Here is a 26,804-nt window from a genome sequence, read left to right as displayed (position 1 = left end):
TCGCACAACTTGCTCGATCGGTTCCACTCGTTCATCCTCGAAGCCAAGACCAACATTGTAGAGTGCTCTTTCTATTGCATCGACTTCCCTCTGCCATTTGTCTATCTCATCTGAAAAGGATGCAACACGAGATACCGCCTCCAAGGGGTCTTTTTCAAGAGCTTGGGGCTTGTCAGAATAATTTACAACCACATTAACACTGAAACATTTCTCCTCAGTCATGGAGCTTTTGGGGGCATTATTTAGATTAAAAACCACTTTATCGTACCCTACTGATAGTGTTAGCTTACCACTTCTTACATCTATGACTGCTCCTGCAGTGTTAAGGAATGGTCTACCCAAAATAATTGGGGTTTGCATATCCTCATCCATATCAAGAACAACAAAATCTACAGGTATATAAAATTTACCTATTCTAACGGGGACATCCTCTAAAACACCTAAGGGGTATTTGAAAGAACGGTCGACCATTTGTAGAGTTATATTGGTAGCTTTTAATTTACCCATATTCAACTTAGAACACACAGATAATGGCATGACGCTAACACTAGCACCCAAATCACATAATGCATTATCAATCAAGAGATTGCCAATACGACAAGGGATAGAAAAACTACCCGGATCTTTTAATTTAGGTGGAGACTTATTTTGAAGTACGGCACTACACTCTGCAGTGAAAGCTACTGTCTCTACCTCACTAATAGACCTTTTTCTCGTAAAAATTTCTTTCATAAATTTTGCATATGAGGGGATTTGTGTGATCAATTCAGTAAAGGGAACTGTTACCTTCAAATCTTTAACCACCTCCAGGAACTTACCAAACTGCTTATCCAAGTTTGTCTTTAATTGACGATTGGGGAAAGGAAGTTTGATGATTGGCTTTTGAGCATTCTTATTCTTGTCTGGAGTAGCCACCTTCTCTGGAGTTTTACCCTGCAATGTAGAGTTAGATATGTTAGTATTATCCTTTAGCCATGCAGGGCTATCAACTACATTGTTTGGTTTAATGGAATCAAGATTAGCAGTATTTAGTAAAATAGGTTCATCAACTCTGGGCATAGAGGGCCCTTCATAGTTTGAACCACTCCTTAGAGTAATTGCAAATGCTTGATCCGTAGGCCTAGTCGGCTGTGCCGGCAGGGCTCCATGTTGGCGTGCTTGTAGAGTAGCGGAGAGTTGCGCAATTTGATTATCTACAATTTTATTATGTGCTAGAATTTGATCAATTGTCGCATCCCTGCTCTCCATGTGCTTTTGCATATTGACCAACATTGCTCTAATTTCCCCCAAAGAAGGGTCGGAAGATGGGGGGGTTGTTGTGGTTGATTCTTCTGGCTAGCATTGGGGTGATAATATTTCTGCTGCTGTTGCTGTGGCACCTGTGGTTCTTGTGGTGGTGGATTTTGAACATTAGTGCTCCGGTAGGAAAGGTATGGATGATTTCGATACCCAGGATTGTAAGTGTTGGAGTATGGGTTGTTCTGCCTATAAGCTTGGAAGGCATTAACTTGCTCCACGGAACTCCTGCAATCCTGCTCCCAATGACCTACAATACCACAATTTTCACAGAAAGCCTCATTAGAATTATTATTAATCGCAGAAACATTAGCTACATTAGCAGTGCTCAGATTATCTAATTTTTGGCAAATAGAGGTCAGTTGAGCTTGCAAAAAGGATACAGAGTCGACACTATGTTTCCCCTTGTTAGCAAATCCTCTGGGATTCCCATATTGGGAGTTGTGTATCGCCATGTCTTCAATAACCTAACCTGCATCATCAACATTAAGATTCATAAATCTCCCACTAGCTGCAGAGTCTAAAATTATTCTAGAAGAATTTCCAATGCCGTTATAAAAGGCTTGGATTAACTGCCATTGTGCTAAATTATGGTGAGGGCATTCTCTTTGTAAGTCCTTGAACCTCTCCCAAGCCTCATATAAAGACTCATCGGCTTCTTGGGCAAAGTTCTGAATCGCACTTCGTAGTACTGCTGTTCTCTCTGCAGGATAATACTTGTTATAGAAATTCAGAACAAGAGTTTCCCAGTCAGTTATACCAAGTGTAGTTCTATTTAAGCCATTAAACCACAATTTAGCTTTTCCAGTTAAAGAGAAGGGAAAGAGAATCTCCCTGATTTGGTCTTGAGTGACCCCGGCTTGTCTGATGGTGTTGCAATATTGACAATAGTCGGCAATGTGAAGATTTGGGTCTTCACCCTTTGCTCCACTGAATTGCTTCCTCTCTATCATCGTTATAAATTGAGGTTTAATCTCAAATTGAACTCCATCAAGAGCCGGAGTAGGGGTGAGATGTGGAAAATCCGTGAGCTTTGGTTGTGAATAATCACTAAGCTTCTTTGGAGCCGCCATTTCTGATTCTGCGTCTGATGCTGTCTCTGAATTGCTAGAATCAGTTGGAGGATCGCGGTGATTATTGTTAGTATCACCAGAATCCGCCAGGATTTGCTTGTAGAAGTTTTTCTGTCTATGGAAGGAACGTTCGATCTCAGGATCGAAAGGGATGTAACCTGATCTGGAACACCTGGGCATAAACAAAAACTAGAAGCAAATATGAGATTTGTCTCAGAGAACTAACGCTCTCTGAGACAAAAGAGAAATAATCTAGACTACAAAAACAATCAGAAATAAAAATAAAACTGTTTTCCCCGGCAACGGCGCCAAATTTTGACAGGGTAAAGTCGTATCCCCTAATAAAAAATAATTACCTAAATCACTAACTACAGTAGATAGGGAAGTAGGGTCGAACTCCACAGGGAAACAGGTCTTTTTAATTCTAATTAATTATTATACTCTAAATTATCTAAGTAACCAATATTTTTGGGTAAGAATTCTATACTACGAAGAATAAGTTTAGGGAGAAAAGAATCAATAATGAGGAAACCTAGGGTCACAGGTTCACCAATAATTAATATTCTGGGATAGAACGAAGTAATTAATAATTAACAATGCATAGATAACATGATTAACAGGCTCTCGCAATTTATTAATCAACATAGATCTAACAGGCTCTCGCAATTTATTAGACCTAAGTTCCTATTAAAAATAGCCTTTAATATTAAATCAACATCTGCTCGATTCATCAATTCAATATTGCTAAACATTCACAATCAAATTACATCTGCTCGATTCATAACCTAATTGCAAAGAATTAAAACAATTCAATAGAAAATCATCATGCAATATCAACAATCAATAATAACAAACTATCCCTTCATATTAATTATGGATCCCCATAAACCCTAGAATTAAACTACTCACTAATCATCATAACTAAACCAATCAAATAAATAATTAAAAGCATAATCAAGAAAACAATTAAAATAGCTGAAATTAAAAAGGGAAGAAATTGTACCAAAATAAATCTGGAATTAATGAAGGAATTAAGAACAAGAGTTTAGAGAGAATTTAAGAGAGAGAAAATACTAAGTAGAGAGAGAAAGTCTAAGAAAAGAGATAGTCTAAGAGAAGCGGTCCCTAATAATTCCGTACAAATTGTATTTAAACCTTTCCTAAAACACGAATTAAAACTAAACTAATCAGACCCTAGGAAAACACGCGCCCGATCGGGCGAAGGGCCGCCCGATCGGGCCCGCCTTTTTCACAACGCCCATACTGATGTGCCGCACCCGATCGAGCCTACGCTCACCCGATCGGGCGCGCCTCTCCCTTGAGAGTGCCCTTGCGCGCATCCGCCCGATCGGGCGTATGCTTGCCCGATCGGGCCCGGTCTTCTTCTTCGAGGCTTGGACTTCGATTGGGCTAGATTTCTCGGCCCAATCCATATTTCCTCTCGGGTCTCGAATACATGGTCCAAATGCCTCATGATCCCAATTACCGAGCCCTTAATCACCGGCTCTCACCGATCTTGGGCTCCAAAAGTGGTCGTGTCCTTCTAGCTTCCGTAGTCGATTCAATAAGGCCCGGGAAAATGCTCCAAGAGTGCAATTTCCTGTAAAATACAACTAAAACTACGAAAACACTAGAACACACAAATTAGTAATAAAAGTGGCTCGAAAGAGCCAAAAACACTACTAATAACGACCAAGGGACGGGGGTAAAACACTATATAAAATAGACATATCAAAATTACCACCTTTTATTTTCAAAAAATCCAAAGTTACCACCTTCTTGCCTCCCAACTACCACATGACGTCATTTTGGGCTCATTCTTTCCCTTTCCTCCCTATTTCCCTCACATTTCTCATTCCTAACTCGATTCTCATCCCCCGGCCCCTTTCACTTTTTTTCCCCAAACAATAAAAAACACTTCAATTCACTCCTCCAAATCAAAATTGACGAACAATTATTGGTGGTTTGGGAGAAAAAAAGTGAAAGGGGAGATGAGAAGCCACATAAGAATAAGAAATGTGAGGGAAGTACGGAGAGAAGGGAAGTAATGGGCCCAAAATGACGTCACGTGGTAGTTGGGGGGCAAAAAGGTGGTAATTTTTGATGTTTTTGAAAATAAAAGGTGGTAATTTTCAAAAAAAAAAAAAAAAAAGGTGATAATTGCTAAAATGGACATAACAGAAGGTGGTAATTGTCAAAATTTCCTCTCTGTAGTGTAATAAATTTTTCTTTTTCTTTTTTTATTTTTAGGATGATGTTTTGTTCTTTATCAAGACCACATTGATGAATTGTGAGCAAATTCTTGGGCTAAACAAATAGAATAAGTTTTATGACATGATCAATTGAACATTCCCAATCTGTTTTCTTGTTTACCTTGGTCTTGTGCTCTTTGCTAATGATTACAAAAGCAATTAATATTACTAAGTGAGCCCGATCATTAAAATTAATTAAACATTTGACGGATAAAAACTTTGGTAACGAATCTCTGTTCAAAACCACTAATGGAACCACCGCTATAGCTTTCGGAACCAGCGCTATTATATTTAAAGCTACAATGGCGGCTATTGAGGTTGTTGAGTAGAAAGAGTGAGCGCATAAGTAATGGAGGGTTAGAGGCAATATTATACTCGATCACAATGATGAATCCTGTTTGGAATTTTTTACTTTAAAGAAGAAAATAATCTTCTACATTTCTCTTAACCTATAAGAACAAAAATAGTCACGTGAAATCGAGTTTGATTCATATTGCTGAATAACTTATTAATATCTAACTTCTATAATTTTGGCTAGTGTAAATTTAAGGAAAAATTAGAAATAATAACCCCAACTTTGGATTATTTTAGAATAATTTGAACTTTGGGGGTAGTTCTTTTTCTTCAATCCCAAAAACCAGGTTGAATGGGTTAATTTTTTTTTTTTTTAAAGTGTCACGTGTCATATGTGAATTGGCTAAAACAATTTATAAAAAAAAACAAAATTAAAAAAAACGCCACCTAATAATTCCGACCACCGCCTAAACCCCCTAATCTCGGCCACCAGCCAAACAACGAAAACCAAACCGATCCCCAAAAGGGCCTAACAACCTCATCCCGGCCACCGCCTAACCCCCTTCCCATTGCGTCGGTTTCCTCCTCACGTTAGTGCTGCGAACCCCCACCGTCCCTCTTTATCCCCGACAACAATTCTCAATTGAAAACCACCATCCTCCCTTGAAACCTCTCCCTCCTCTCGAAAATCCCTTAAAACCACCTCCCCCACCATCGAAAACCGCCAAATACCTCTCCCCTACCATAGAAAACCCTAGCTGCTAGGGTTTTGAGGTGGTGAGAGGAAAGATTTGGGGTTTTTGGCAGTGGGGAAGGGTTTGTTGGTGGTTTCGTGGTGGAATGGGAAGGTGTTTCAGGGAGAGAGGAAAACAGCGACGCCAGGTAGTGGGGGAAGCGTGGCGAGCCGGCAATCGAGGGGCGGCAAGTTGGCAGCGGGGTGGAAGTTAGGGTGGGTCGGTTGGTGAAGCGGAGGTTGAGTGGTAGTTTTCTGATTTTCTGGGTTTTTTTCCTTTTTTTTAAAAAAAAAATTTAAATTTTTTCTGGACCAATCAAGACTTGACACGTGCCAAGTGACCTGATATAATAGGTCATTAACTTTTGTTGACCGGATAGGAATTGAAGAAAAACAAGACCCCCTAATATTTGGATTATTACAGAATAATTCAAAGTTGGGATTATTCAACCAAAATTGATGAAAGTTGGGATTATTATTTCTAATTTTTCTTAAAATTAAAGATATTTATGGTCAAAGATGAGTAAAAACTTGCATCGATTTACGAAACAGGAACATCATTTTGAAACGGAGGAATTATCTAATTAGCTAGAGACCTGTAGTGAATGTGCAATGATTAAAAAACAATATTATGGAGAGTTGCCAGATGAGAGGAGTTAAATTTAAAGGAGAAGCCTCCATGGAAGGAATACAAGGGGTATTAGGGTAATAATATTAGCAAATTAACCTATACTTAACTTTTTATAATAACAGCAAGTTTACTATTTTGATTAGTACCAATCGGAAGAAAAATAAAATAAAGTTACTACTTGGAAAAGCCAATAGTTTAATGGTACCATTTAGAAAATTTCTTTAAAATATCAACTAATTTAACAGTAAAGTAAGACAACAATCAGTAAATATGTTAATACTTCATAGGCTTGCACTAATTTCTTTCGCTAATCAAAGTAATATTACTATAAATATTGCTAAATAAATTATTCGCCAAATAGAGTAGTCAACAACTCAACATATTACATTATTACATATGAACATGATTACATGAAACATGTGATTATGCATCTAATTAGAATTTAATAATCTGCGCTTAAAAGTCAGTAAGCAGATTAATCAAACAATCTACTACCCACCCTTTTATTTATTCTTTAAAAGTTTCTATTGTTTCTCTGGTATTAACCAAAAACAAACATGATCAACTTACACAAAATTCAAATTTTGCAGCTAATTTTGATCTCAGCTTTAATCTCTTTTTCTCAATCACAATCCAAGATTATCAAGTCTCTACCTGGTTATCCTGGCAATCTACCTTTCACCCTCGAAACCGGGTAAGATATATCATCGTACTGATTATTTTATGTTCCCTCCGTCTCTAACAGTTCTTCCTAGAAACACTTTTGTACAACGATTATTACTCAAGGTATGCTAATAACAAATTGAAAAAAAATTATATTTTTTTGGTTGGTTATTTATAATGAGGCAGATATATAGGGGTTGGAAAATCAGAGGAAGTGCAATTATTCTATTACTTCATTGAATCAGAAAGAAATGTAGAAGAAGACCCTCTTCTGCTTTGGCTTACTGGAGGTCCTGGTTGCTCTGCTTTCTCTGGTCTTGTTTATGAAATCGGTAGGTATCTGTATCTTTCACTCAAAAATATGATAACAAAAATAACAAATATTATTCACAATAAATAGTTGTGTCGTTTTTTCTTCTTGCTCCTACCTTTTTTTTTTTTTTAATAGGTTTGAATATGTGCAATGCATAAACTAATACACAAGAACACAACCAATCGTACGAGTTGTTTTATTCAACTTGTTGGTGCATAGTCGAGAAAAAATAAGTTTAGATAAGTTAATAATTTTAAAAATAAATTCAAATTTATGACAAGACGAATAAATTTAGACAACTTATGACAAGATTTAATATGAGTTATTCAAATTAAGATCTACTAAGTTCAAATAAACATATTTCAAAAAAACAAAAAAAATCAAATAAACTCAGATAAAATTAGATAAGTTCAAGCAATATATTAGACTAGAGGATTGTAGTAAAATTCTGACTTACTACTTAAAAATCTTAGTCAAGCTTATAATTACTAACTACATTTGTGTATTATATCTTTTTTTTAAAAAAAAATAAATAAATTTGTGACTACATTTGTGTAGTTTTTCTTTTTTTTTTTTTTAAAAAAAAAAACTCTAGCTTTTGCTTGAGTGGGATAGTACAATATTATGACAAACAAACTCTCTTAAAAACACCATTTAACATTTGGAGTATTAGCTTAGATTTAGTAGCTTTTGTATGGTGATAAATTAGTTAGAGCAACTTAATAGCAACCTGTTTAATCTTCTAGTTTAAATTGTCACATCATCTTTTTTAGTTATAATTTTTCTAGCTAAATTTTACTTTAATGCATGGCAAGCTAGTTGTCATTTATTTTTTTCAACTTTATTCTTCAATTAATTAATATTTTATTAGAAAAAGAATTTCTAAGCTAATTAGTGAATTATCCTCCAACAGTTTCGCTATTAGCTTGAAAGAGTTGCTCGTATGGATGATAATATGAAAATGGAGTTTTAACTCTCTTTTACAGCCCCCTTTAGTAATGATTTGGTACTTTCAGTTGTTTAAAACAATTAAACTACTTGACAGGTCCACTAACATTCAATTACAGTGCTTCTAATTCAGCTAGCATACCACAATTTCAGTTAAATCCATATTCATGGACAAAGGTACGTAAATTATTTATTCATTGTGTTAAAGGATTTTTCTCAATAAGACTAGTGTTGTTACTGTATAAAGAAGACATGTTTTAATTTGTAATGTATATCCCGCCAAACCAACTACATATTGGTGGGGAACTCTACTTGACTACTAGTGATATTGAGATCACAACTTTGAGTCCAACCAACTATATATAGGAGTAAGAGAATTTCTCAGCTTCCCTTTCATTCTTAAGCGATGACCTGCATAAATGGCTTGACTAACTAACCTGTGAAAGATTTTGATTTAATATAATAGAGTCCTTCTTACCCCTCCAAAAAAAAAAAAAAAAACACACACACACACAAATTGCTTGTTGTATTTCCTTATTTTATTTTGTTTGTTACATATTGCCTTTCACAACTTTTAAAGGTATGGACCATTACTTTTTATTATTTAGCTTGAGGCCAGGTAAACCTATTAAAAAACTAATAATTAAAAAAGATACTCAATATTACATAATAAATTTTTATTTAAAATATTAATCGAAATATATAGTTAAATTAAAACGAATAAATATTGTAAGAAAATCAATATGGAACAATTTAAAAATAATGGAAGAGTATCATTATTTTACATATAGTAGTATTCTTCATTACATTTTTTTGGGACAAAATTCTTCAATACAACATCAATTGCTCTACTTTTAATTTACGTAATTTATTAACTTTTACACTTGCTAACGCATAATTTTGACCATTGCTTATTGTGGCATTGTTTAGGTAGCTAGCATTATATTTCTAGATTCTCCAGTTGGCACTGGGTTCTCATATGGAACAACCTCAGACGTATACTACAGTGATGACATATTACAATCAAAACATGTATATGAATTTTTGAGAAAGGTTAGTGAATTTTAATATTAATAATCATTGTAGTTATAAATTTTAATTTTGGTGTTTACTAAAAGATTATCAAATACAGGATTGTTCCTATTGTTTTACATGTATAATTTAGAAATTCTCTTTTTAGTTTTACATTTTACAATCCATGCATCAAAATAATACTTAGTACTTGATATAAAAACATGTGTAATATAAAGATGTGGATTGTTTTCTCTAAAGTAGCTATTACATGATGCACGCAGTGGCTTTTGGAACATTCTAAATTCAAAACAAATTCTTTGTACATATCAGGAGACTCATACTCAGGCAAGATTGTTCCTATTGTTGTCAACGAGATTCTAAATGGTAACGTGTGTTTAGTTTAATTCAGTTCAGGTCATTTCAGTTCATTATTATCTATGTATATTCTCTTTTGGAATTGCTTTCGACATGCTTTAAAAAAAAAAAAAAAAAAAAAAAAAAAAAAAAAAAAAAACAACTCTTCTGGAATGATGCTATAATAATAATAATAATAAATCAAGACGAATTCAACAAAATATCAATTAACTATCATCAATTTATTTTAGTATGAAATTGAACCTCCTTAATTAATTTGGCCTACTTATAAGCTAAGTGGATGTGGACTGAACTCTCCTCTTTGGTTGCTCAAACCTATTTTATATTTTTATATATGATAGCATGGTATAAGAGACGAGCTTGAGGATCTCTTTCGAGTTGGGTCTGTAATTATTGCTATTATATACTCCCCTGTCCCAATTTTTTTGCCCCATCGCAAATAATTGGGTCAAACACTCAAACCTCAAAACTTAAGCCATAAATTCTCATTTATTAATAAGAGCTACTCGTAATATAGTAATGTGAAATCTTGTTAGATTCCTCTTATTGTGTATTTTATTTATATCAAGTTTTTATAATTTTTTTCGCGTATAAATTAAAAATAAAGTTATAAACATTACAAAGTGTGCCTTGAATACCGTGTAAGGTCTAATGGGGTAAAAAATAAGGGCAGAGGGAGTAAAGATTTACCTTCTAGCTAGAGAAGGACAAAGATGTGTTTATAAGTGGACCGAACTAGATCTCCGGATTGTCCAAGTCCATTTAATATTATCTTAAAATTTAACAATCATTTTAAGAATATATGCATGTTAATGTTTACATGCATTGATCATTGTAATTGATGTTTGTTTATTTTGTTTAATAAAGCCCTAAAGACTATAAACAATATTTTCCATTTTTATAAATACAAATACACAATTAATTAAGAACTACTACGTATTGGTTTAAAAAAAAAAAAAAAAAAAAAAAAAAAGAACTACTGCGTATTTATCTAACTATCTAAACTCTAAATTGAATTTGTTTGTCATGCACTCATGCATTCTTCTAGGATGAAGAAAATCCTGAATCCCGAATTATATCTATCTCCATCCTTTATTTTGTAGGGAACAAAAACAGACTCGTACCGAAAATGAATATCAATGTAAGTTATCAAAACTGATGAAAATCAAGTTAATACTTTACATGATGAAGAAAATTTCTATTTTTTTTTTTTTTTTCAAACTAGCTAGCTTAGATGTAGTGTATGCATAAATATATAATACCAAGATATTTTTTTATCACTAATTCAAAGTTTATTTTGATTAAAAATCAATTTGCACATGATATGTCTCGCATTTCTTCATAACAATAATAGTTGATTGCGTCAAAATCGTGTGCAATATTTAATCAATCCGTGGTTTATACACACGGGTGTACAATGCTCATCGTACATCCAGATAAATAAAAAAAGGCGGAAATAACATCATGTGTTTCATAAAGAACATACATGTATTTGACAAAGAACATGTTTGTATTTGACAAAAACATGCATTACCAAAGAACATAAAGATATAATAAAAAGAACGAGATAAAAACTTAATAAAATTTTCTAAAAAAATTATACATTAACGGAAAAAATTTATAGGTGATAAAAAATCGAGTAGGGCAGGGCCATACCATAATTTCTCGTGCCCAAACCCGTGAAAAAGTAGCGGGTTTTTGGGCTTTTTTCGAGCCCGGTTCGGATTTTAACTAAAAATGCATTTTTGGGCTTGCTCAAACCCACCCTATTTCGGGTCGGGCTGCGAGTTATGCCAATGTTGATCACCTCTTTAAAAATCTTTACCAAAGATTTTATTTCCCCAAAAAATAGTTTTCAATCTCTCAAAAAAAAAATCAACTTCCCATAATAATTTAGTTTTTCTACTCTAATATTATTTTCAATTAAAAATAATTTAAGATTTCAATATCAAATTTCAAAATAAACATAATTTATATTGGAAAGTACATATAGTTAATACCTAAATAACACACTGATCAAACTCAAAAAACATACGATAATAAAAGTTATCTAAATATGACATATGATAATAAAAATAGAATTTGGGTGTCACTACGACCTTAAAGAACATACACGCCAAATTTAAACAACATACTTTGTAGTATTAAACCCAAAAAAATATATATGTTTATCAACATATGTTAAATAACATAACTTATAATGTAAAGAATATATAATTATACTCAAAGAACACAATGTTCTTTGTCAAATATAGATATGTTCTTTATCAAACATTGTATGTTCTTTCCGCCTTTTTTTTGTTTACCCGGGTGCACCATGGTTTATTATCTAATTTTCAATTTTTAATAGTGTGATTATTCTATGCAAAACAAGATTGTGATTATTCAATTTAATTCTTTCAAAAAAAAAAAAGATTAATTTAATTTAAGAACATAAAATTAATAGTTTTAAAAAATCAGGAAAATTTGACAATTACCACCTTCTGTTTAGTCCATTTTAGCAATTACCACCTTGTATTTTTTTTTTGAAAATTACCACCTATTTTCAAAAACATCAAAAGTTACCACCTTCTTGCCTCCTGTAGGGAATAATTTCAAGCCTTTAAATCCCACTAGCTTGAACCCCACTGTGATCATACACTAAAGTACGGTGGCGTCCAAAAGGGAAGAAGATAGAGCAAAAGAGTCGCCAACAAGTTTTTAAGGAACTTGTAAACTGTTCACGAGGTGAAGGTTACACCCCTTAACGATCCAAGAGATCGTCAACTCCATAAGGTCATGAACCAAATAAGGGTTCGGGGATGATGGTACAAATCCAACCTAAAAGAGATTGAACCTGCCCTAATAATAGGCCTCTACTTTATTCTGCTCGTATTTATGTGCGCTTTCTGATTAACATACAATCAATAGGATTAACCTAAACCTGTTTATCTATGTTGGTTGAATTTAATGCATAAATAAATTTATTATTGGCGATCACTTGAATTATAATCACAATTAACCCTAACAAGATTATTAATTATCTTATTAAGCGTGATTACAAGTACCAATTCCCTTTAAACATGCATGAAAGGTGATCAAGCAATAATATAAAATAATGCATATCAAGCAACATAATAAATAATCAACATCATTAATAATAATAATATCAATCATAATCACCATGAAAATAATGATAAATTAAAATTATAAGCATGTTAAAGCATAATAAACATAGCAAGATCCTAGGCATGATACTAACAAGATTAATAACAAACCCTAGCATGTCACTAAGCAATAAAAATCAAATCTTTAACCCTAACATGATACTAACAATCATAAATATTAGAAAGAGAATAAAAGGCATCATAGGAATCATATTTAATATTAAAAATACCCTACACATGATACTAGGAATATCATAATAACAATATAAACATGATATCTACATCGTAATATCAATTAAAACCATTAAAGTACTTACTTGGATGCCTCGTACCTCTTTCTAATAACAAAATACACACGTTAGTAACTTCAAGGAAAATAATAATCAAAACAATTAAATTAAATAATTTAAATAGAGATTTGGGACCAAACCCTCAGAAATTAAACCTTTCACGCCTAGGGCGAAGGCAACTTCGAATATGGCTAGGTGTATCAAGATCTTGTGAATGCGGAATTTTGTATTTGAGAAAAGGCTAGTTTAGAAAAGAGAGAGAGAGAGAATAATCAAGAAAATCTTGATGAGAGTTGGTTATCGATGATGCTTGTTGATGAATGATGAAGATAGTTGGTGAATAAAGAGAGTTGAATGGTAATTGAAAATTGGTAATTGGTGAATGAAAACGGAGTTTTTAATACGATATTTATAGAGAAAATCATCCAAAAAAGATAATTTAACAAAACAGAGTCTGAAGATCGAAAATCAACATTGGCGCCAGCCCTGGCTAGTTGGCGCCAGCACCAGTGGCTAGCGCCTGGCGCCAATCCTGGTTTCAGGCGCCAAGGCCTGGGGTTGGACGCCAAAGTGGTTTTCAATGCGTTTTCGAAAATCTGATAAATTTCCTGTACTGGAAGATAAAATAATATAATTCCAATCGAAAATGCTATTTGATCTTGATTAAAACTCTGAAGAGTCCTAATTGAATTAGGAATGATAAGAACCTTCTAGAATGTTCTAGAAGACTAAAACCATTCCTAATTGCATTAGGAATGATAAATTATATTAGGCCCTCCCCTAGATCATTAGGCCGTACTTAAAGCTCAAATCGGGCCCAGTTTAGTAAATTGGCCATAACTTCCTCAATATTCATCGGAATTGGGCTTATAATATATCGTTGGAAAGGTCTTTGTAAGCCCCATCCAACTACACCACTATTGGACCCATATCATGAACCAACCAAACTGGATTGACTGTTTTCTTAAAATAAAGTTTTCAAAATCAGGGAGAAGAGAAAAGAAATAAAACTTTCTGCAACACTAGACCTTTCCACACTTCGTTTCATTCGATTATGATTCGACGTGAAAGGCACTCATCACCGGGTTTGGTTTTGGGGAGACACAAATGGGTGTCTCCCAACTACCACATGACGTCATTTTGGTCTCATTCTTTCCCTTTCCTCCCTATTTCCCTCACATTTCTCATTCCTAACTCGATTCTCATCCCCCCTTTCACTTTTTTCCCCCCAAACAATCAAAAACACTTCAATTCACTCCTCCAATAAATCAAAATTGACGAACAATTATTGGTGGTTTGGGGGAAAAAAAGTGAAAGGGGAGATGAGAATCCAAATAAGAATGAGAAATGTGAGGGAAATAGGGAGGGAAGGGAAAGAATGAGCCCAAAATGACGTCATGTGGTAGTTGGGGGGCAAGAAGGTGGTAACTTTTGATGTTTTTGAAAGTAGAAGGTGGTAATTTTCAAAAAAAAAAATACAAGGTGGTAATTGTTAAAATGGACATAACAGAAGGTGGTAATTGTCAAAATTTCCAAAAAATTATGATATTAGTTTATACTATAATTTTGTACTGTTGACAAAACTTTTAATTTTAATTATTTGTTGAAACTTTTGTTTTCCCAAACCTTAGATTATATATTCTAATAATACAATATTTATGGGACTTAGGGATACACACTTGGGAACCCAGTAACAGATTATCACGTAAGTAAAAATGCAGGACCTGAGTACATGCATCGTGTATCACTACTTTCTGATGAGCTTTATGAGGTATTTTTTTTTTTCTTTTAATTCTACATTATAACCCGCTACTTTTTGAAATTCTACTCTGTGCCCCTACTTTTTGAAACTTCTACAATGTAACCCCAAGGTATAGTAAGTAACTCTGTTGTACCCTTGATGCTAAATCACCGTTAATATAGTTCCGTTAGACATAAAAATTTTATTTAATTAAATAAATAAATAAATGAAATATATAAAAAAAATCAAAACACCAAAACCACCCCATGGTCAGCCCGCTGCCACCGCCGTCCCACCACGCACCCTTCCCCCGGAGCGTCGGCCGCCTAGATTTCTTCCCCTCCCCCGACGTTCGCGTTGCCCCGACCACCTCCCCTTTCCCCTTTGAATCACCCACCACGAAGTTCAACAAAATCTCTCAAATTCCAACCCCCAAATCCCAAACCCTAACCCTAACTTTCAATTTCCGGCAGTAGGAGGCTAGAGCGGAGAGAGAGAAAAGGAACAACACCGGAGGCTACGGCTGCGGTGAAGGGAGATGGCGGATCGTTGATATGATTTCCGGCGATTGGAGGTTATTTAAGGTGTTTTTTCGAGGGGGAGGGGGAGGGGTTACGAGTGGTTTTACGGGGAAAGGGGAGGGTCATCGGGGCTGTGCAGTCACCGAGGGAGGGAAAGGGGGTCTGAGAGGCGTCCGACGTTCGAGGGGGCGGGGGTAAGGCTGGCCGTGGGTTGCAACGGCTGGTTGTGGGTGGTTGGATTGATGATTTTGGTTTTCTTTTTTCTTTTTAATTTTTTTTAATTTTTTTGGGATAACGGACACTTAACGACAAGGGTACAACAGAGTTACTAATGAGACCTTAGGGTTACAGTGTAGAAGTTTCAAAAACCAGGGGCACAACGTAGAATTTCAAAAAGTAGCGGGTTATAATGTAGAATTTCCCTTTTTTTTTTTTACCATCAATTTTAATTTTCTGATAAGTGTTAGTAGGGATTTTTGATACATACCCATGCTATATGAACATTGTACAACACGGGGTATTTTGGTCATTTTCTGTTAAACTTTTAATTTCAATGGTAATATTAGACATTCGGTAATTAATTGGTATCATTGGAGTACGTATCTATACTTAGTATTTAAAAAAGAAAACCAAAAAGACATATGTCATCATTCTATTACACTTCTCTATCATCTTCTTCAACTCAATGTGCCACATGTCGTTTTATATTTTTTATTCTTAATTATACAATTCTTCTTAACTCTTTCATTAAACACTTTATCTTCATCTTCCCTCTTTAATTCAACCTTTTTATTTTCTCTATTTGATTTTAGTCTCTCCATCTTCTTTCTATTAAGTCTCATTTTAAATTAAAGTCCCAAAATTTTTATTTCTTTAATTATGTTTTCAGTTACATATTACACTCATAATTATTTATTGGTATTTTCTCACTCATCTCTCAATGCAATTTTCTATGAACAAGCCGTGCATTGCACGGGCCAGAAGGCTAGTTAATGGTAATATCAGATACCACATTAGTATTTTCATCTCTCATCTCTAAAGTTTGTTCTCGTTGAAATTTCTTTGGAAGAAGACTAAGTATTACATATTGTCGTATATACTAATTTGTGTACTTTATTTTGTCCATTTATTCCATAGTCTGCCAAAACAAATTGCAACAGTGAATTTGAAAATATAGATGCGAACAATACAAAGTGCTTGGAGTCAGTTCAAGCTATATCGGAAGTAAGTCATAAGAATCTTAATTATGTTTTAAACAACCTTTAATCTTTAAACTAGTGTGCGGCCGAGCCAATGCTTTTTTTTTTTTTTTTTTTTTTTTTTTTTTTTTTTTTTTTTTTTTATTTGAACACTTGTAATTAAATAGATAGGTTCATTCTTTATTATTTATTTATTCATTATGTGTTTATAATTTATAATATTTTTTCATTAAACATTTGAATAAATTATCTATGGAACAACTATTGATTAATTATACAAATATGTTCCTGTCAAAAAAAAATTATATAAACATGTCATTTGTTTATAATTTATAATATAATGAAAATAAAGACATAATTATTTTCAAAATAATTAAATAACTAAAATTAATTTATAACAATAGTTATTTTTTCTTGCTTGTATGTATTACCTCGATTAGCATAATTAGCAAATAATATGATCGTTTTTTTTTAAAAGAATTGCAGTTATTAAATGTTCATATCTCCATCCAATCCATATACTTATGTATTTATGAGTTGAGCATAAAAGCATGATTAATATATGGATGAGATGGTAAGACACCTAATGCATAAATTTGTGGTTATGAGTTCAAATCTCATGATAGACATTTTTATTAGAATATGATCATAGTTGGAAGATGACATGGCGAGGGTGCCACATGGCACATAAACGCTTTTTAATATATAAAAACTAGTGTGTGTCCCCGGGCTTTGCCCCGTGTAATAACACTTTGAATAATTTCATTTTTATTTTAGATACTTTAAAAGACATGTTTTTTTTTTTTTTAATTATGGGTATTTTATTTTTATTTTTATTTCTTTGAAACTATATTATGAGTATATTCTAATTAAAAAAAAAAAAAACCTAATTTTGGATTTTTTATTATGTTTATTCTATATTATAATCCTTATATGTATTTATATATAAATTTGGATTAAAAGATCAAGAATGAATGTGAGTGTTTTTTAAAATAATTATATACACATTTGTATATTTCTTTTTCATATTTATAATATGTGTGATAATTGACTTAGGTGGTTGTAAAGTCAATTTTGTTATGAGTGGTTTGGGGTTAAAATCTCCGAGTATTCATATTTTTAATAATATGAGATGTAGCGTTATGAAGTGTTTGTGAAGTGATGTGGCAAAGTGACATGACGACACAAATTGTTTGTGAAGTGACATGACGTAATATAGAAGAGTCTACGTGGCACATGGACGTTTTTATAAACGCCTTTTAATATATTAGTATAGATATAATAAAGTATAGATAATTACTTTACTAATCACGCACCCTTTAATTCCTTATTACTTGCTTCTTATTTTCTTAAGCAATTTTAGCTAATGATTTAGTACGTACTAATACGTATATATGCAGGAAAGCGATCTCATTTGCTCACCGCATATCTTAGAACATAAGTGCATGTATGTATCTCCTAAGCCCAAAAAACAGGTTCCAACACCAAATTATTCAAACGATGATCCTCAAAATTTTCTCCGTGGCAAACAAAAATGTCGGGTATTTGATTATTCTTATCGTTCTTTGTATCTTATAATTGTATACTACTTTTGTTTGCGTTTAATCTTAACGTTCACTATTAAGAATAAGATAGTGAGTGTTGGTTGATATAATTGAAAGTGTGTAAAAAATTGGACGAGTGTAAGGAAAAAAAAAAGTTTATATAGTAAAAGAAAGTGGATATTGTTGTGCGTAGAATAAAAAGTGTTTGCCAAAGATAGCATGAATCAAATTGTTACAAGCAAACCAAAATGGAAAGTGTTAGAAAATCAAATTAATAAAAAACTTAGGCTGATGGTTGAAATCTATTATCGATTTATTTAATCTATCATGCTCCCTTAGATGAGACCGCTTTGTGCTTGAAATGTATACATAGCGCAAAATGTTCCACTTGAAAATGGGAGTGGATGAGTTTTTTTTTTTTTGAATTCATGACCTTTGTATGTATCACGCTAATTCTTGATACCTTGTTGAAGGACCATCCCAACATGTGAATTGAAGTTTTGCAATCAAAAAAATTTTGTATGGAACGGAGTAGTATTCTGTTTGTAGTTTGGTTTAGCTATGATGGTTTACACTTTTCCTTGATTATGCTAGCTTTAATGTATCAACCTTTTCTTTTTACCCTGTTTATGAATAATAGAATACTCATTACTTGCTCTCCTACACATGGGCAAATGATATAAAAGTCCAAGAGGCACTTCACATTCGAGAGGTACGTATGCTTTCAACTTTCAACGTTTGATATGAATATTACTAAGTAACAACCTTTAGCATCATTAGAAACACAAACACATCAAATTATTGCCTTATTGGTGTTAATTGGTATGTTACAATCCATCTTAGATATATTGTAGTATGGTATAGTAAAAACAAAGACTAATCATCCAAAACAATTAGGAGGAGATGTTGCAATCTTTGAAACAATTAGGAGTTATTGCAAAATTGTTGGAACATTTATGGAATAAATGGAGCTTATGAATCATATATGAAGTTTATATTATACTAAGAGTTGAGGATGATTAGTATTATGATTATACTTAGAGGTATGGCTAGGGGTGAAAGTAATTCGGATTAAAACCAAACCGAACCGAAAACCAAACCGAATTAGTAATTTGGTTTGGATTTTTTTTTTGAATTCGGATTGGATCGGATTGGAAAAATTAAAAAATATGGATTACGGATTGGATTTGGTTTGGGGTTTAAAAAAACCGAAAACCGAATTACAAACCGAATTTCGACCCAATACTTTAAGCCCATTTTCTTTTTCAAAGTATCCAACCACTTTCCCCTTTCATATATAAACTTAAAAAAAGAACCTAATTCTCAATTCTCCTTTTTCAATATCTTACTCTCTCACAAAGAATGTAGTTAACAAGAAATGATTGTAGGAATTTTTAGGGTGAAGTTTGAGTTTCGGGTTTGAATGTTGCAAAAGAAGGGAACAAATTTCGGTTTGGATTGGATTCTAATTTGAAAAACCGAATTAATTCGGTTTGGATTGGATTTGATCGAATCTTAATTCGGTTTGGATTCGAATTGAGATTAACGACACCGAATTAATTCGGATTGGATTCGGTTTTGGCTATAATCCAAACCGTAAACCGAACTTTCACTCCTAGGTATGGCAAAGCAAGATGTATAAAAGTGAAAATACAAGGCAAGCTTGACAAATTTGTGCTTAGCCCTGGATGACAGGATAAGGGCGCCCTGTAAGGCAAGCACGAATAAAGATAGTCAATTAGCTCAATTTCATTTAGATGTTGTTCGCGCCCTGCCAAGCGCCCATGTCTGGTATGCTTGGGCGAAGGGGGGTTTGTCAGTTTTTACACGTTTTCCAAAAGTGCTTTGCGCGCCCGACCATGTACCCTTGCCTGGGGTCTGACCGAACGAAGTTCAAAACTAACAGTTTTTACAGTTTTTGAACGGATTGCTTTGTGAACAGACACATCTGTTGGAATCAAATTACTTTTCATATAAACATTATAAATAGGAGTTTATATGACATGTATGATTGATGAGAGAAGTATTACAACATCATTCTTGCTTACTTTGAGAAAAAATCTGCATTAATTTTCTTAGAGTGAAAACAAACACATTTCTACATAAACTTTGTTGAATTAGTTTTGCAGGAACAAGCAAAACTATTTGGTTTTTCATTGTATCCCAATAGTTTTATCCTGTAACTCGATTGTTCCAAAGAGAGTCGATAAATAACTATTAGGAAAGCGTTTATCACGTGCCTTGAAGAATTTATCCGGTCTCTCTGTACATCAATTTTCATTGTTTTTCTAACACAAATCATTTGGAAATAATCAAAGGTTTATAAACTATTAACTCTTTGCTATTTTATTAACGAAAAAAAAATTCTAGATCATAGCTTCTTTTAATTATAACAATGTAAGAATTCAACAATATAATTGTAAGTATTGATTTCGGGATTTTTTAATATTCGGAGAAAACTATAATGTATATTTTGTAATCTATGTTAGAATAATTATTTTAAAATAAAACAATAGAAAGTTTTGATCGCAATGTACAAATGACAAGTACAGTCAATCATTTTTTAGTGCAAGAGTAAGATACGATTCTCTTCGCATTAATAATATCATTTAAAAATAATTTAATTTTATTAAATATAAATTATATAATATTAGTTCAATAAAAATTATTTTAGTTCAATAAAAAAAAGTTCAACAAATAAAGTTAAGCCCGGCAAAAGTAATGAACAAATATAATAGAACCAGGAGAAAAAAGTTGTAGGGCATGTTCACATTTACTGAATTGAGCTGAACTGAATTGAACTGATTGGAGCTAAACTGAACTGAACTAAGCTGAAATGAATATTTTATGAGAGAGGAAAATTGGGAACTGAACTGATTGGAGCTGAACTGAACTGAACTGAAATTAAATAAATGTGAACGGGCCCCAGGCCAGTCAGTCTAGTTCAGTTCCACTCCAATCAGTTCAGATCAGTTCAATTCAGCTCCTAATTTCTCTCTCTCATAAAATATCATTACAGCTCAGTTCAATTCAATTCAATTCAATTATGTTTAGTTGAATTCTGCTCCAATCATTTCAGTTCAGTTGAGTTCAATTCATTTCAGTAAATGTGAACGGATCCTTAATTATTTAAAATAATTATAATTCAACAAAAATAGTTAGGGAAATTCTACATTATAACCCGCTACTTTTTGAAATTCTACGCTGTGCCCCTGGTTTTTGAAACTTCTACACTGTAACCCTAAGGTCTCATTGGTAACTCTGTTGTACCCTTGTCGTTAAGTGTCCGTTAATAAAGTTCCGTTATCCCAAAAAAATTAAAAAAAATTAAAAAGAAAAAAGAAAACCAAAATCACCAATCCAACCACCCACAACCAGCCGCTGCAACCCACGGCCAGCCCTACCCCCGTCCCCTCGAACGTCGGACGCCTCTCAGACCCCCTTTCCCTCCCTCGGTGACTGCACAACCCCGATGACCCTCCCCTTTCCCCGTAAAACCACTCGTAACCCCTCCCCCTCCCCCTCGAAAAAACACCTTAAATAACCTCCAATCGCCGGAAATCAACGATCCGCCATCTCCCTTCACCGCAACCGTAGCCTCCGCTGTTGTTCCTTTTGTCTCTCTCCGCTATAGCCTCCTACTGCCGGAAATTGAAAGTTAGGGTTAGGGTTTGGGATTTGGGGGTTGGAATTTGAGAGATTTTGTTGAACTTCGTGGTGTGTGATTCAAAGGGGAAGGGGGAGGTGGTCGGGGCAACGCGAACGTCGGGGGAGGGGAAGAAATCTAGGCGGCCGACGCTCCGGGGGAAGGGTGGTGGGACGGCGGTGGCAACGGGCTGACCATGGGGTGGTTTTGGTGTTTTGATTTTTTTTTATATATTTTTTTTATTTATTTATTTAATTAAATAAAATTTTTATGTGTAACGGAACTATATTAACGGTGATTTAGCATCAAGGGTACAATAGAGTTACTTACTATACCTTGAGGTTACATTGTAGAAGTTTCAAAAAGTAGGGGCACAGAGTAGAATTTCAAAAAGTAGTGGGTTATATTGTAGAATTTCCCAAATAGTTAAATAAGAGAATAGGGTATAGTTTTTTATTTCAATTCACTTTGATTTTGAATTTTAATTGTATTATGCTCCGTAGATTTTTATTTGAATTAAATTACCTATAAGTTGTATATATAACCTAACTATTTTATATTAAGCAGGGAATGGTTGAATATTGGGTTAGATGCAATCGCAGCTTATCCACGTATACGATTGGTGTTCAAAGCAGTATAAGCTATCATAAAAGTTTCGCAAAATACTTTCTTCGAGCACTGATATACAGGTTTGTGCCTCTTTCAATGTTTTTTTTTTTTTTTGTGCGGTGTTTACAGAGCCAAAAGAGCAGATTATGAGAAAAAGTTAATTATTATTGAATTGAAATCATTTTTACTATTTTAACTTTTTACTGTACAATCTACTTATCCACTAAAAATTAAATTTCTTTAAAAAACCAAAATAATATAAAAGCCTTTTGAAATAGATACGAATTACTTGCTATAATCTACTTGAAAAGACCGATTTGGAAGATATCCTTTAATTATATTGAATTGAACAAAAAGGAATACGGAGTAATTTAAAGAAAATGGATGAAACTTGAGAATTTTCCAAACAACTTTTTAATTTTATTTTTGGCTTTGGACATGAATTTCTTGTGTGCATTATAGTGGAGACCAAGATAAATCAATATCATATGTGGACTCACAAGATTGGATCAAGCAATTAGATCTCTCAACGGACATGCATTGGAGACCATGGTTCGTTCATGGACAAGTAGCAGGGTGAGTGTCTTCATCTTTAAATCTCCTACTCTCCAAATTGTAACGTATGGTATACTTTATATACTACATATAATACTTCTGTTTCATATTATTTGCAATGATTAAATTTTTCACATACATTTTATTTCAAACTGTTACAAATAATATGTCACGAAGATAATAATTTATATTAAATATTTTTATTGAATATTTTAATTAGGGTAGTAGTTTAGTACGACAAATGTATGCCGTATAATGTATTTTGCAAAACTAATTGTATTTTACAAAGTGTAATATTAGTATGAAATAATTCATATTGGGATATGCCAACATTAACGAAACTCTTGATGAGTTTTAATTTTAAAAATGGTATGGGGCATAAGTAGGGATGTCAGTGGGACGGGTCAAGTAGGAGATCTGCCCCATCCCCGCTGGGCAGGGATGGGTCTTGATTTAATTTGGCGGGTGGTGGGGCGGGATGGGGATAAAAAAATCATATGGTTGATGGGACGGGGATGGATTTTACATTGTACCCGCCCCATCCCTGCCTTGCCCCACTTCATACCCGCCTCATCCCCACCTCACACCCACATCTATATATTTTTAAAAATAAAATTATATATTTTTATACTATTTTATATAAAAACAAATTATGTAAAATAAAATGGTAGATATAATAATTGCAATACACTAACTAGAAGAGTGTTTAATATTAACAATTTTTTTTTTCTTGTAATCTATATTAATTATGTTGACTTGTGTATTGGGAGGTGAGAATTAGGCGGGTCTAAGATGGGGATTAAGTGGGGATGGTTATCCAAGTGGGGGTGGGACAAGGATGATTTTGGAATTGTATCTACTGGGGATGAATTTTGGATCCGCCGCAGGGATGGGGTTGGGAATGGGAATGGGGATGGGGATGAAATTTTTTGGTGAGGATGGGGATGGAAAGACCAATATCCACCCCGCGCCGCCCCGCCCCACCCCACCCCACCCCACCCCATTGATATCCCTAGGCATAAGTGCATAACTCATAGTTATGTTTACATGACCATTCTTTATTATGAAAACTAATCATCTTCTAATCATTTTGCAGATATGTTACGGAATATTTACGCTTTCCTTATCGCTTAACGTTTGCTACAATTAAGGTAATTGTATTTATGTTACTAGTAATTTTACAACTAATATACTATATGTAGAACTAGATTTGGCAATCCCGACCTGACCTGTAGATTGACCCAAAAATGACCTTACCCAATCGAAAGTGGAGTATACCCGACTATACCCGACTCAAAATTGACCCAATACCCAAAGTGACTCGACCTGAAACTAGAAGTGACCTAACCCGACTATACTCGACTCAAAATTGAACCATTACCCAAAGTGACCCGACCCAAAGTTGATCCAAAACCCAAAGAGACATGACCCAATTCAAACCTGATTTAACTTACCTGAACAAATTTGTTATCCGAAGTCATCTAAACAATAATTACCTTATTATTATACTCGAAATGACTAGAACCAAAAATAATTGATACCCAAAATAATATAGCTGATTTAGGGCTTAGGTATTTGGCCCAAACATATATTTATCGATGGAAAAAATACCCGGATTTGAATAATCCGACCTTTGCCTCAACTGCCTCTAAAAATAAATAATCCCAGCTTTCGATTCTTTTTTAATAATCCGACCTTTGATGCCAATCCGCCGACCGCTCTCCCAGTTCCTCCTTTAACCACTGACTTGCCTCCCCCGAACCACCAACCACCCTCAAAACCCTTCCTTGTCCGATCTCGAACTCCCTTCCTTCCCCTAACACATTTCCTGTCGACTGGCCCCCTCCTCTTCCCTAGTGCTTTTTTCTGGCCCCTTCCCTTCTCCTTGCCCTGATTTTGGCCCCCTCCCCTTCCCACGCCTTGATTTTTGTAATAAACTAATAGTATTGGTGGTGTAAAGGCGATGGAAGAAGGCAGGGGAGAGTGCGGAGACCGGTGCGGGGGAGGTGAGTCTGGGCATGACAAGGCCGGCAACCAATCTAGGTTGATGGTAAGGTAGGGAGGTGGTTGGGGATGATGGTAGTTTTAATTATAATGTTAATGAATGTTAGTTGTTAATTAGGATTTAGGAGTAGTGATCATTTCCTTAAAAAAATTAAAATTAAAATAAAAAGTAGAAGTTTTTTTTTAACAATCAAATTTTGATAAGTGTAAGAAAAAATTTAAAGATTAAAAAAAAAAATTACCTGCTCAATCGGTCACCACTTGGGATATTTGAATGGATTGACATTAAAGGTCGAATTATTAAAAAATAATCAAAAGGTGGGATTATCTTGGGCAGATGAGGCAAAGGTTGGATTGTTTCGGACAATTTTTCCTTCATCGAAAATAATCTAAACCAAATCATTATTTTTTTTCCTTAGGTTTTACTTGAAATTAATTTTATAATGTGCATGTTTTGAATATTCATTATCGCTGTTTTTCCCAGGCCATTTGAGTTATAACATATTGGCGAAAGATTGAAAATTAACAAACTTACAACAGATCCCATAATATACTAGAGTTGTGACCATAGATTTAGAAAAGACTAACTTAAACTTAAAGAGGGTAGGTTTTTTTTTCCCCTTTTTAAAATAAAAAAAAAAAAAAATCTTAATGTAAGTAGATGTTTAAACTTATAAATTAAGATGTAAATTGAGGTTCCAATGAATAATAGTAGCACCATATTGTGATCGAGCATCACACTACTGACCTGATCTGAACTAAATCGACAACTGAATTAAGTAGCACCATATTTTTTTTTTTAAAAAAATCTTAGTGTAAGTAGATGTTTGAACTTATAAATTATTAAGATGTAAATTTAGGTTCCAATGAGTAATTGTAGCACCATATTGTGATCGAGCATCACACTATTGACCTTATCTGAACCGAACCGACAACTGAATTTGAAACATGACTCCACTCGAAGTGATCCGAAATTGACCTAATCAAAACTCACCTAAAATGTTGACCAGATAACCAACCCGACCCGATTATCTGTTGACCCAAATTGACTAGGCTTGTACCCGATCTGAATATAATTTGTTGAACCAAAATAGCCTAATCCGAAATGACCTGACCATAACGACCCATTTATCAAGTTTATGCAGTACTAATTGCTTTTTGTGTAAAACTTTACCTTGTGGGTGTCTGTTAGTAATATATAAAGTAATTAATTTGTTTACAATTACAAAATCAGCGCGTTTGAGTGTGGTTGGCATACCATGTGTGCCGCTTGTAAAAGAACAAAGTAGCCCCTATAATACTGATCAAGTAACCCATGTAATACTTATCGAGTAACCTCTATAACACTGACAAAATAACCCTTGTAACACTAATCGAGTCACTCCTAAAACACTAATGAAGTAACCCCATCATGACTTGTTACACGGTGTATGTGGCCAGCCATACATAAAAGTTGGTGTAACATTTTTAGTTTTGTGCAGGGAGGAGGCCACACTGCGCCAGAGTATAAGCCTCAAGAATCGCTTGCCATGATTGAGAGGTGGCTCGGATTAAACTCGTTATAGTATCACCTTAAATTTAAGGAAAATTTGTTAATTGTAGCCATTTTAAGTTTGTATTTTACAAATTACGCTGCAACCATTTAAAAAGTTTTTGCAAATTGCAACCCAATGGTACTGCTTGTAGACATCTACTTTTGGCCTTCTGTCCCGACAGGAAGTGCAAAGGCGATAAATGAAACCATCTTCGTGTTGGATTAACATGAAGAACACTTATGGATAACTGATTGAATTCCAAGAACATAAAAATAAGCTAGCCTAACCCAAAAACAAAAGCATTAAGGTCTAATCAACTAAGCGCGATCATAATTAGGCTTAAGCCCGAGCTTAAACCCTAAAAATGACGGTTTTAGAGGTGCCTAGGTTAAAATTAATGCCGCTGAAGATAAATTAGCGCG

At 33.9% G+C, this 26,804-nt stretch overlaps 1 protein-coding gene and 1 non-coding gene across 2 annotated transcripts; both read left to right on the top strand.

Annotated features, from left to right (window-relative positions):
• The first annotated feature begins 1,881 nt into the window (after positions 1-1,881).
• Positions 1,882-1,988, top strand: LOC145637417 (small nucleolar RNA R71). The gene has a single exon (XR_014114204.1). It is a non-coding gene; the product is annotated as a small nucleolar RNA R71 (small nucleolar RNA).
• Positions 1,989-6,836: 4,848 nt separating this feature from the next.
• Positions 6,837-26,412, top strand: LOC145636677 (serine carboxypeptidase-like 7). The gene is made up of 13 exons (XM_081688240.1): positions 6,837-6,973; positions 7,129-7,274; positions 8,301-8,380; positions 9,134-9,256; positions 9,499-9,601; positions 10,696-10,733; positions 14,698-14,799; positions 16,428-16,514; positions 18,674-18,745; positions 22,247-22,368; positions 22,751-22,864; positions 23,940-23,994; positions 26,329-26,412. Exons 1-13 carry the CDS (start codon positions 6,837-6,839, stop codon positions 26,410-26,412), a joined length of 1,263 nt encoding a protein of 420 aa, XP_081544366.1.
• The last annotated feature ends 392 nt before the right edge of the window (positions 26,413-26,804 follow it).

This window comes from Chenopodium album, chromosome 6 (assembly GCF_948465745.1).
Source record: "Chenopodium album chromosome 6, dcCheAlbu1.1, whole genome shotgun sequence".
NCBI lineage: Eukaryota > Viridiplantae > Streptophyta > Magnoliopsida > Caryophyllales > Amaranthaceae > Chenopodium > Chenopodium album.
This window is presented reverse-complemented; position numbering and strand designations above follow the sequence as displayed.